The sequence below is a fragment of the Mobula birostris genome, chromosome 1, assembly GCF_030028105.1.
Source record: "Mobula birostris isolate sMobBir1 chromosome 1, sMobBir1.hap1, whole genome shotgun sequence".
Lineage (NCBI taxonomy): Eukaryota > Metazoa > Chordata > Chondrichthyes > Myliobatiformes > Myliobatidae > Mobula > Mobula birostris.
Genome location: NC_092370.1, coordinates 154,780,784 through 154,794,136, shown reverse-complemented (window position 1 = coordinate 154,794,136; position 13,353 = coordinate 154,780,784). Strand labels below are relative to the sequence as shown.

Below are 13,353 nucleotides of genomic sequence, written 5' to 3'. Positions count from 1 at the left end.
AGTATGTACAGTTTAGTTTTTACCTATGGGAATCAGTGTGGAGATATTTGAGAGACACGTTATATCCAGGTATATCTGTTACGATGGCACCTGTTAAAGTCAGACAATGACCAGGCTCGACAGGCCTTGGCCCTGATTACAACCACTCACAAGCTCTTCACCCCCAGGGGGAAGCAGAGCGTTTTGTCTGGGCTGCCTCACTTAGTGTGGCTTGTGGGAATGGAGAATTCTGACGCAAGGCGGAAGAAGTGATTGAAATTCGCTAAATGTACCCAAGAGATATACACGTGGTGGTAGAAGTGAAATACCTGAAGAGGTTATGGGACGGTGTGGCCCAGGGAGTATGGGATGGTACATGGACAAAGACATCACTGCTTTAAGGGGGAACTGAGGCAGCTGCTTGGGGACATGAAAGTAACTGGGGAATGATCATGTCAGTAGTTCAGAGAGCTGATGAGCCTGCCAAGGATTATGCTGTGTGTAAGTATTGAGAATATGGGCAATACTCAAGGCTGGACAATCGAGTGAGCGATGATCCAGTACTCCTGAAAATGCTGAAGGAAGACCTGAGCTCAGCCCACCAGGAAGTTTTAGGTTTGAGGATAGCAGTAGGATATTGATAGCATCAAGAAACAGAAACATAGAAACCTACAGCACAATACAGGCCCTTCGGCCCACAAAGCTGTGCCGAACATGTCCTTACCTTAGAACTACCTAGCCTTACCTATAACCCTTTGTTTTTCTAAGCTCCATGTACCCATCTAGAAGTCTCTTAAAAGCCCTTATTGTTTCTGCCTCCACCACCGCCGTCAGCAGCCCATTCAATGCACTCACTGCATAGAAAACTTACCCCTGACATCTCCTCTGTACCTACTTCCAAGCACCTTAAAACTGTGCCCTCTCATGCTAGCCATTTCAGCCCTGGGAAAAAGCCTCTGACTATCCACATGATCAATGCCTCTCATCATCTTATAGACCTCTATCAGGTCACCTCTCATCCTCCGTCGCTCCAAGGAGAAAAGGCCGAGTTCACTCAACCTATTCTCGTAAGGCATGCTCCCCAATCCAGGCAACATCCTTGTAAATCTCCTCTGCACCCTTTCTATGTTTTCCACATCCTTCCTGTAGTGAGGCAACCAGAATTGAGCACAGTACGCCAAGTGGGGTCTGACCAGGGTCCTATATAAGCTGTAATGTTATCTCTTGGCTCTTAAACTCAATCCCATGGTTGATGAAAGCCAATGCACTGTATGCCTTCTTAACCACAGAGTCAACCTGCGTAGCAGCTTTGAGCGTCCTATAGACTCGGACCCCAAGATCTCTCTGATCCTCAATACTGCTAAGAGTCTTACCATTAATGCTATGTTCTGCCATCATATTTGACCTACCAAAATGAATCACCTCACACTTATCTGGGTTGAACTCCATCTGCCATTTCTCAGCCCAGTTTTGCATCCTATCAATGCCCCACTGTAACCTTTGACAGCTCTCCATACTATCCACAACACCCCCAACATTTGTGTCATCAGCAAATTTACTAACCCATCCCTCCACTTCCTCATCCAGGTCATTTATAAAAATCTCGAAGAGTAGGGGTCCCAGAACAGATCCCTGAGGCACACCACTGGTCGCCAACCTCCATGAAGAACATGACCCATTTACAACCACTCTTTGCTTCTGTGGGCAAGCTATTTCTGGATCCATAAAGCAATGTCCTCTTGGATCCCATGTCTCCTTACTTTCTCAATAAGCTTTGCACGGCGTACCTTATCAAATGCCTTGCTAAAATCCATACACACTACATCTACGGCTCTACTTGTGTCTAGATAAGGAACTGTCTATCGTTGTTTGCAACTGTCCCTGTGTCCATGCCTTCACTACGTAGGTCCGGCCATTTGCCGCTACCTTGTGTTGGGAACCGTCTCTGTGTCCACGCCTTCGCTAGGTAGGTCAGGCCATTTGCTGCTACCTTGTGCTGAGAACTGTCTCTCTGTGTTCTGTGTATGAGTCCCGGCCCTACGTCCTATTCCCGAGGAGGGGTCCCGGCTCTGTGTTCCATGTTCTTGTCTCTCAAGACCAAGGTTCTGTGTTCTGTGTTCCTGTCTCCCAAGACCGAGGCTCTGTGTTCTGGGGTCCGAGCCCGAGTCAAGACCCAGGTTCCGGGTCCCTGTCCAGTCTCTGGCTCGGAGTCCTTGTCCAGGTTCCAAGTTCCTTGTTCCTCATCCAGGCCCCACTTTCCTTGTCTAGTCCTAACCCAGGTCCTGTATCCTAGTCTCGTCCAAGGCCTGTGTCTTGTCCAGCGTCATTTCTTCCCCACTTCCCTTGCTTTCTTTTCACACCTAGTGCTGTTCCTAGTGCTTCAGTGTCTGTGTCTTGCATCTGGGTCCGCCACCAGCGACCTCGTATGACACCCTCGCTTCCCACAGTAGCCTGAGGTACATCCCATCCGGTCCTGGTGACTTATCCAACTTGATGCTTTCTAAAAGCTCCTCTTCCTTAATATCCACATGCTCAAGCTTTTCAGTCCGCTGCAAGTTATCCCTACAATCGCCAAGATCCTTTTCCATAGTGAATTCTAAGCAAAGTACCTCTGCTATCTCCTCCGGTTCCATATACACTTTTCCACTGTCACACTTGATTGGTCCTATTCTCTCACATCTTATCCTCTTGCTCTTCACAGACTTGTAGAATGCCTTGGGGTTTTCTTTAATCCTGTCCGCTAAGGCCTTCTCATGGCCCCTTCTGGCTCTCCTAATTTCATTCTTAGTCTCCTTCCTGCTAGCCTTATAATCTTCTAGATCTCTATCATTACCTAGTTTTTTCAAACCTTTTGTAAGCTCTTCTTTTCTTTTTGACTAGATTTACAACAGCCTTAGTACACCACAGTTCCTGTACCCTACCATCTTTTCCGTCTCATTGGAATGTACCCATGCAGAACTCCATGCAAATGTCCCCTGAACATTTGCCACATTTCTTCCATACATTTCCCTGAGAGCATCTGTTTCCAGGTTATGCTTCCAAGTTCCTGTCTGATAGCCTCATATTTCCCCTTACTCCAATTAAACGCTTTCTTAACTTGTCCGTTCCTATCCCTCTCCAATGCTATGGTAACGGAGATAGAATTGTGATCACTATCTTCAAAACAATCTCCCACTGAGAGACCTGACACCAGACCAGGTTTATTTCCCTGCCCATCATGGGCTGGGGAAATATATCAGAGGAGGAGGAAGAGAAGTCATAAAGTGGCTGTGGTGATTGTAGCCTCTGTGATATCACAGAGCACTTGCTTTGTGTCCCAGTAACCATGGCATCAAGAAACAGAGTGCCAGAACAAACACAGTAAGATGAATGAGATGATTCTTTGCAGCTATGGCCTCCCAGAGAAAGGTGCAAAAGTCACCCACCAAATGACAGGAACACCTTCTCTGTTCAATTTGATTGCCGACCAGATTATAGAGCTGGTGAGGACAGCAACTGGTCAGAGAAATGACTGACAGCAACCTTCACTGCAGTCGGGGTCAGCCATGAGTGTACTAAAAGTTTATTAGGGGGCCGACAATGTAACGCGTTAGTGGGCACAGGGCCAGCAGTATCGATAACTGATCTACCCTTACCCACAGCTGGAGAGTTAGCAGTGCAGGAGGCGAAACAATGAGGAGTGAACCTCAGGTACTTGAGATTGAGGGAGAGCCGCTTCCTGTGGATTTTTGGGAGTACCCAAACAATGAGGGAACTGTCCTGGGGAAAGACGCACTGCGTAAGGAGGTGCAATCATGGATTCAGGGACAGAAGGAGTCACATGGACTCGGCAGGAACGGCGAACACGTATGATCTCCAGAGCAGACAACGTGGCCCATGGAGGGACAGTAGCCCCAAGTAGGGGCAGGACACAGGGCAATGTTGGAAATCATGTCAGGAGGCCCCAAAGCTCAAATTCAGTCAGGAACTGTTGGAAGTGGTGCAGCTGACTGCAGAGGTAACAGCAATTAAAGTAAAGATTCACCAGAAAGGGGAGGGAAAGGAGCAGAAAGGAATGAATGCACAGAGCATGGGGCAGAGAGAAAAAAGGAACACAGGTCGAGGGAGGAAGAAGAAACTACTGGAACCAATCTAGTAAGATCATACGGAGATGTGAAGGACCATTGTAACAGGTTAACACAGAGCAAAACAGCAGCAACATAGTGCTGATCAGAGAGAGCCTGAGGAAAAGAAGATAGTTTTCCCACAGCCGGTTGGCCAAGTCATGCAAGGAAGGGAACTGTGTGAATAGGCAGAGTTTGCTCCAAGGTAGATGGGACCACAGGTGATGCTTCTGACACAAATGACACTTTTGTTTGTGTGCAGGCTCTACAGGGCAGCCAGTGCAAACACTGAACTCGGGTTAACAGTATGTCTCATCTTCTTGTCGTCCTCACAGACAGAAGAAGGGATCAAGTCCACCCATTAACTGTGTCATTACAGAGAATCTAAGTGATGAACACCAGCCTTCTGTGCCACATCTGACCACACGTGATGGAGGTAGACCCACAGATGAAAGAGAGGAGAAACATGAATGAAGAAGACACAGAGAGTGAGTCAGCAACGCATGGATAAAGCGTTAATTATAACTATATTCTGTCATGAATGCTGGACCTTGAAAGTTTACGATGAGATATCGATCAGAACAGAAATATATTGGGAAACTAGGTGGAAAAGATCCAAGTTATGGCAGAGGCATCAGTTTCCACCCCTCGTTCATTCCCCACCCTCGATGGCAAGACAAACAGAAAAAGAAGAAATGGCGCACAGTGTCTGAAGGCAGTCAGCCCAGCCTGAATGTGAAGTGCACACAAAAGGCCTGAGCTCTTTCAGTGGTTGGGCCAGCCATCCGGGAGTGGGTGACACCAGGGCAAGGTCCTTGCATCTGTTTGAATAGAGACCACCCCAAACCCTCCTGTAGATCGATCAAAAAGACCGGTTGAGAAGATCATTCGATAATCTTGTGTCATGGCACGGAATGTGAACTGCTGCCTATGAATCTGAAACAAAGTTACCTTGCTGGGACCCTGCCCATTGAGTAAATACTGATAGATACTACTGATAGACTTGTCTCTCAGATATTGAAGGGGTGAAGATAAAGATATGTAAACCGCAATGGGCCAGCAGGGAAGAAGCAACGAGCACATGATTGACAAAGTTGCATTTTAAAGACTGGGTGATATTGAGAGGCCAAATTTTCCAAGGAGAGGATGTGATCGAATTTCCGGAACTTCTTATCGCCATCTTTGCTTAGGCTTGTGGATAGCCAGTTAGGGATGACAGTATAGATGTAGATACACATAGTGACATGACTGGTTAGTAATTGGAGAAGGGAACCAAAGTGAAGGTCATTTTTTGCTGCCTTACTTTATTCGATCAAGTTTGCACTACCTGGGAGCAATTTCTGTCTAGGGTCACGTCAGGAGGGTATGTTAGGGAGTATTCTCAATATAGCAGCTATTAATTCAAGCAAGAAGTAGTCTTCTATTTTTATTGTAAACTAGACAACGAGGTGAGTAAATTGAATTTAAAAACCCATAGACTAAGAGGTATGGTTTGCAAAATGGTGACCATGAGGTGTTTGCGTACCAAACATTCAGACAATGGGTTGTGCTAATGGGCCTGCATCAAACCAGGCAACATGGGCTAAGTTATTTGCACCATTGTGACTTGAGTTCAAAGTTCAAAGTAAATTTATTAGCAAAGAACATTTATATCACCATATACAACCCTGAGATTCTGGTAGGCCAGACTGATGCTGCCACCTAGCATACCAAACATGGTCACAGGTATAGGCAATCAATAGTTTTTGTGCACTCAGTATATTTGTGTACTCAGAGGCACAACATTAATTTTGGGCGTCCGGCTCTCTATTGTCAGAAGTTTTTAGAATGTCCATACTAATTATTTTCTCCCAAGAAAGTTGATTAAACCTTCAGAGGTGTCTTGTCAGCTACAATGTGCTTCCACTGTAAATATACGTACCTCAAAGGAACCAGTTGTCAACCCAAAGTATTGAAGTAACAATGGTATCAAGAACTATTGAATCAGTATTGAATCACCTGCTGATACCATGGATCTTAAAAGTATAAAAATGAGATGTACTTTTAGGTTTGAGAGCCTCTACTGAGAGTATCTCCATGAGAATACCTGTTTATTGTGATGAATAGACTTCTATATCACCAGCTTCTGTGTCTCTTTGGTGACTTCGATTACTGTCACAACACTTAGAACTGAAGACTGGTTCTTCTGTGAATTAATATCTGCTATAGTCACATAACTACCTAACAGCCCCATATGCAGTGACAGAACAGAAAACAGTATCTGTCCTCCTAATTACTGACACCTATCGCTTGAATGACCTGTGTATATGGTGCGATGGTCAACTTTCTCATCCCCTGCACTCTGTTCTCATTCACCCAGGCTGCAAGTTACAAACCACTGGACAAAGGTAGAGGCTGAGGCTTCTCTACTCCATCCTCTGGGTCCCCATGCCCACCTCACTTGCAGTCACGATCTCCTGTTCCTCTTGACTGATCAAGTATCTTAGTTAATCAAAGGGATGTGACTGATTCCTGGAACAAAGAATGGAAGGCACCTGCCCCTCCCTGTTGTATCACATTTTCCAAATCTCAGCCTTCAGCTCATCTGAGCTAAAACCTCTTGAGATGCAGACACTTACGGCAGCTGAAGTTGTCATGAATTGCAATGCTTTTCATCAGCTCCCACACACCACACTTCCAAAACATTCTGCTATATAAATAGTATAATCTGTTTAAGTATAAAGCTTTACCACTAATGTTGCAACCCCAAGGTCTCTTTACAATGAACACTTCATCAATGGGCAGTGTTGAAAGGGAAAACTGTACCTGTATTCACTGTTTCACCAGATGCTGCCTGATCAGGTGCTGCATACGAGTTCTTCCTTCTCTTTGTTTCTTGGCTTCTGTTACCGAAAACCTGATTCTTCCTGTTCTTAATGAGGATTTTGCCCATCAGTTCCTGCGGACTGGGGGTAGGAACTCCAGGCTTCAGCTGCCATGGACAAGACATGCACATTTAATATGATTTTGCTACGTTTTTGTATTCTAACAGTATAAGTCAGCCCTGCTGGGCACGTCCTGCAGCTTGAACATTTACCATACATTACACGTGCCAAGAAGCTTAATCTAGACACAAGAGAACGCAGGTGCTGGAATCCGGAGCAACAAACAATCTACAAGTAACTCAGGGGGTTGAGTAGCAACTGTGGGGTGTGTTGTGTGGGGGGGTGGAGGGAGGAAGTAATTGCCGATGTTTTTGATCTAGACCCCGCATCAGGGGTGGGGGTAGTGAGTGAAGATAGCCAGTATAAACCAGAGAGGGGCAGTGGTGAGACAAGGGGCCAGTGGGTGATTGGTGGACTGAGGATGGGTGAGGGAAGAATGGAGACAGGGTGAGGTTAGCAGACGGGGACATGTAGATGATATGTGCTGGTAATGCCACCTATTGTTACACCCTACAGAGACACTTCTTTGTTTAATACACTTCTCTCCCCCCTTCTCTCCTACTGAAAATTAACTTCTCTCTCTTTCCCAGTTCTGATAAAGAATCCCAGACCCAAAATATTGACCATTTCTATTCCCACCAAAACTGCCTGACCTGCTGAGTTTCCTCAACATTTTGTGTTTTTCAGCGCCTACAGTTTGTCACTTAAATGTTGAAAGGCAAGCTCCTTCAAATGATACCAACTTAACAGCTTTGCACAGTGTGTAAACAGACTTAGCAGATGACGTGCTTCAAATGTGGGTTCAAAGTCACAGCTTCCACCACCCGACCTCAGTCATTCCCCACCCCTGGGCACCAGTTTGCCTCCACGCCTCCTGGTGGGGTATAGGTGCAGGGAGTAGGGCATTTCCTGTTGCCAAGGGGTCTCTGCATTATGTGTAGCCAGTACTGTTGAAACTATAAAGTTCACATTTCACATTACAATAATATTTGTCTTTGTTGGGTGAATTTTAATATTTAGTCTAATCAATTAGCATATGTGTAATCAGAGTCAGTCTCAAAAGGTCAGGCATGTATGACGTGCATTGGATAATGGAGAAATATGGAAATTATCGTACAGCATGGTGTTAAAGGTAATATGAAAATGATGTTAGGAGAGCTATTGAAATTCATAACCCTGTTAAATGATGGGCCTCACAAGTTTGACAACTGGTTTATATTTTCCAGTGAGTGCAAAATTCTGTCGAGAGTGAAAGCTGTGACTTTGAGCTCCCCCTGTAAATGGCACCAATACTGCAAATGCCAGTGAAGTCAATTATTTGGAGAGCAGTCTCCCTTACAGGGAGGCTTTTTGTGAATGGGAGAAGCTGCAGAAAGCCAAGCCGTCTGCTTTCTTTAACCAGTGTGTGCATAATTAAAAGTTTCGGATACAGAACACCAGGACTTGATCAGAAGCTGAAGTTCTAGTGCAGGCCTTGCATAACATCCTGTGTCCATCAAGTGAAAAGCCACCATAATGCAGAGAGCCCCGCACCATAACATCACCAGCATTGCACACCCTCCGTATAAGCCCACACCCTCCAGACCATACTTACTGGATATTTTTCCAAAGGCTCTGTTAGTAGCATATCTCCAAATATGGTCCGGCAGTAGTCTGCCATCTTGGCTTGCTGCTTAGGGCTGTCAGAAAGTGAAGAAAACTGATCAGATACGTATTGAGGAAAGAGAGGAAGAAGGAGGCAATTGAGGGAAAGGGAAAGAGAGATAGAGAAAGAGGGCAAGAGAGAGAGTGAGAAAAGAGTGCAAGAATGAGAAAGAGAAAGGGAGAGAGTAAAAGAGAGGGAGAGAGGAGAGAGGGAGAGAGGAAGGAGGGAGATAGAAGAAAGGGGAGACGGAGAGAAAAAGTGATTGAAAGAGAGAAAAAGGAAAAAGGAAGAGTGGGTACTCAGTTTAGGGTACTGAAGAGGTAGTGGGGTAGGAATAAGAGAGGGGAGGGGCCAAAGGGAAGCATGAGGGAGGTGGCACAGTGGGATGTGATAGAGAGGTGAACAGGTGCTGGATGAGGAGGGAGGGTAGGGGAGAGCGGTGGGGAGAGGAAACTGAATGGTGAGGAGAGATACAGAATTTCAGAGGGAAGGGAGTAGGAAAGAGGGGTTGATATGGAGGGTAGGACAAGCACACTGAGGTACTGGAGAGGGAGGAAGTGGTAGGCATTCCTGGACAGAAAATGGGCACAAAGAATTATATCCTGTAGTAGTAAGAGATCACCATGAAGGAGGATAAGGAAGACATTGGCAAAGGGCGCTAACCACTTTACTTCCATATAACTTTGTCCATATTGTTTCTGCACTGGAGAACAACTGACTTAGTGAGCATCAGAATCATTTGTCGAGTCATTATTATCCCATAACCCAGTGAAAGGTGGATTTCGGTATCACACTAGTGGAAACATCTTGTTCTTGGAATATATTTGCAAGGCAACTCTGTCTGTTTTTTCTGGGGTCTACAGAAGATACAGAGTAAAGCAGAATTCACAGTCAAATTTTGGCCATCACTGGGAGGACAGAGGAAATTGAGCAAAAAGACTTGTACTAATGTGGGTCTTTTCACACATCTGTCCAAAGGACTTTGCCACCAGTGGAATGGAGTCCTCAAAACGCTTTGGACATCCGGTTCTTTTTATGATGCAGGGTGTGAGACGAGCTGCTAATGCATAGCAAACTGCCACACACAAATAGTATGCTTCACTGTTGGCTGAGGAAGGACAACTTCCCCAAGGTATTAGAATGAGATCTTCAGTGTCCATAGGGCCTCAGATTCAAGTTGGCCTTAATTACCACAGCACCACTCTAGAAAGCTGATAAGGTGCCAATGGATTTCTAGTACTGTACCAGTGATCTTCTTACTGTCCCTTATGGTACAGCACAGGGACAAGACCCTTGGCCCACTATGTTATGCCTAACTATCTAAACTAGTTCTCAAATGCCTAACTAAACTAATCCCTTTGACCTACCCAGGAATAGAAAGGTGCCATCACACTAATGGGATTGTACTACAAGTTAAGAAGATGTGTAAAAATGATAGGGTTGTTGACGTGGGGGATTTCAACTTCACTAATATATAAACTAGGCCGGTCGGTGGCGTAGTGGCATCAGCACCGGACTTCAGAGTGAAGGCTCCCAAGTTCGAATCCAGCCGGCTCCCTTGCACACTTTCCATCCGGGCTGGGTTGAGCGTCAAGCTAGCAACTCGGTCTCGTAAAAATAAGAAAGCCGGCTAAAAAAAACATCGTCATGATGGCGTCCCAATGACTCCACTGGGAGTTAAGGGCTTTCTTCTTCAATATATATATAAACTGGGACCTTCTTAATGCAAGATGTTCAGAATGGGCAGAATTTGTTAAGTATATCCAAAAGAGTTTCTTAAATCAATATGTAGACGGTCCAATGAGTGGAGGGGCTGTACTGGACCTTGTGTTGTGCAATAAATCTGGCTAAGTGACTGACTTCTCAGTGGGTGAACGGTGACCACAAATCCTTAACATTCAGAATAGCTACAGATAAGGATAGGTACGGTCCTTGTGGGAGAGTTTTAAACTGGAGTAGGGGAAATTATTAGGCAGGAACTAAGAAGAGTTCATTGGGAACACCTTTTCTCTGGCAAGTCCACATCAGACATCTGGAGGGTGTTTAAAGATCAATTGCACAGAGTACAGGAAAGGTATGTTCCTGTTCAAAGGAAGGATGGGGATGGGAAAATGAGAGAACCTTGGATGTCCAGAGAGGTCATGAATCTAGTCAAGAGGAGAAGGGAAAAGTATGTGAAGCTTCGGAACTTAGGATCAAACAGAAAACATGAGGATTATAAAGAAGCCAGAAAAGAACTAAATAAGGGAATTAGGAAATCCAGGAGGGGCCATGAGAAGTCCTTGCAAGTAGGATTAAAGTGAATCCAAAGGCATTCTATATATACATCAAGAGTAAGAGGATAACTAGGGAGAGGGTGGGACCATTCAAGGATAAAGTGGGGGGAACATTTGCTTGGATGTGGAGAATACAATTGAGGTACTTAATGAGTATTTTGCTTCAGTATTTATTAAAGAAAAGGTCATGGAGACGTGGAGATCAGTGCTGAGTGTATAAATACATTAGGGTGTTTAGAGATCAAGGAGAAGGAAGTGTTGGATCTCCTAATCACTATTAAGGTGGATAAGTCCCCAGGGCCTGATGGGATTTACCCCAGGTTACTGAAGGAGGCAAGAGACAAGATTGCTGGTCCCTTGACCAGTATCTATGTGTCCTCTCCAGCCATAGTCGAGGTCCCGGAGGACTAGTGAGTGGCTAATGCTGTACCTCTATTTTAGAAGGGAAGAAGGGAAAATTCCGGGAACTATAGACCAGTGAATGTCATGTCAGACATAGGGAAATTGCTGGAGAAAATTTTTAGGGATAGGATATAGGATATATTTGGAAACCCATGGCTTATTTAGGAAGAGTCAGCATGGCTTTGTGTGATGCAGGTTGTGTCTTACCAACTTGATTGAATATTTTGACAAGGTGGCAAGAGGGACTGATAAAGGTAGGGCAGTGGATGCTGTCTGTATGGATTTTAGTAAAGCATTTGACAAGGTCCCTCAAGCCAAAAGATTAAGATGCACGGGGTCCGTGGTGAATTGGCTGTTTGAATTCAGAACCAGCTTGTGCGTAGAAGATAGAGGGTAGTGGTTGAAGGGACCTATTCAAGATGGAGGTCTGTAATTAGTGGTGTTCTGCAGGGATCTGTGCTGGGATCGCTGCTATTTGTGATGTACAGTATATAAATGACCTAGATGAAAATGTAGATGTGTGGATCAGTAAGTTTGCGGGTGAAACCAAGATTGGTGGAGTTGTAGATAGTGTACAAGACTGTCAGAGAATATAACATGATATAGATCAGTTGAACACATGGGCAGAGATATGGCAGATGCAGTTTAACCCAGATAAATGTGAGGTAGGGCAAATACAAGGAGACAGTACAGTGTTCAGGGCAAGACCCTTCACAGTGTTGCTGAGCAGAAAGATCTTGAGGTTCGTGTAGGTGACTACACAGGGCGATAGGGTGGTTAAGAAGGATAATGGTTTTATCAGTCGAGACATTGAGTTCAAAAGTCAAGCCCTTATGTTGCAACTTTATAAACTCTGTTTAGGCCACATCTGAAGTATTGTGTACAGTTCTGCTCGCCCAACTATAGGAAGGATGTTGAGGCTTTGGAGATGGTGCAGAAGAGGCTTACCAGGATGCTGTCTGGTCTAGAGGACATGTTCTGTCATGAGAAGCTGGACAAACTTGGGCTGTTTTCTCTGGAGCCATGGAGACTGAGGAGAGACCAGAGGGTATGCATAGAAGGTGAGAGGGGGTAGGTTCAAAGAGGATGTGAGGGGTAAGTTTTTTACTCGGAGAGTGGTGGATGCCTGGAATACATTGCCTGTATATGATAGAGGCAAAATTAGAGGCTCTCAAGGGACATTTAGATAGGTACATGAATATGAGGAAGATGGAGGGATATAGACATTGCAGGTAGAAGGAATTAGTTTTTTGGGGGGGGTTGATTTACTTTTTAGCTGGTTCAGCACAACATGATGGGCTGAAGGGCCTGTTCCTGTGCTGTACTCCTCTAAGTTCTATGAGCGCTGTGATTTGGGGTGGTAAGGCCAGGTTTATCAAAAGCTCAGCTATACAGTGAATGGGATGTTGTTCACAGTTTCAACACCCAACTTTTAAACCCCACTGCTCTCTTTCTGAATCCATTATCTTCCTGTTAAAAACTCAAATCAAAGAGTCAGATTTACTTACGAGTCAATGTGATTCTCAAAGGACAGGATGACTGGGTACTGGGAGGTTTTGAAAGCGCTCTCTGCTATGGCCTCGATCACATTCTGTCACAAGAAATATTCATAACAATTTCATTTCCAATAAATGTTGACTGTTATATTCAGTTGGTTACACTCAGGCATTGAACTACAGGCCTTCATGAGAAGACCATTCTGCCCGTCGTGCTGGCACTACTATTTATCAAGATCATGGATACTCTGCTGAATTTCATTTACCTGCCTATGCTTGATTTTCCTCTAGAACCTCGCTTAGTTGTTTATCTAATGCTATTTACCTGTGACACTGCTGCAAGTAAGTTTTTCAGACATACACTTGTGCAGATGGCAATGAACACGACTTTGATTCTGGCATCTTGAAACTCTTGAATGTTGCGCTTCATGATCATCATCACCACCATCATCGTCGTTATGTGCTGTGTCATATGACGTGAGCCATCGTGCTCTTCTATTCATGACCACGATTACTCTGGGTAAATTT

The 13,353-nt window shown here is 44.9% G+C and overlaps 1 protein-coding gene across 1 annotated transcript in view; it reads right to left on the bottom strand.

Annotated features, from left to right (window-relative positions):
- LOC140192324 (1-phosphatidylinositol 4,5-bisphosphate phosphodiesterase beta-2-like) overlaps positions 1–13,353 on the bottom strand; it is a 189,757-nt gene that overhangs the window by 127,650 nt on the left and 48,754 nt on the right. The window contains exons 11-13 of the mRNA XM_072250005.1: positions 12,838–12,920; positions 8,601–8,685; positions 6,888–7,053 (exon numbers count right to left, since the gene is read on the bottom strand). Of these exons, the coding sequence (XP_072106106.1) occupies positions 6,888–7,053; positions 8,601–8,685; positions 12,838–12,920 (334 nt within the window). The remainder of the gene's footprint in view (positions 1–6,887; positions 7,054–8,600; positions 8,686–12,837; positions 12,921–13,353) is intronic.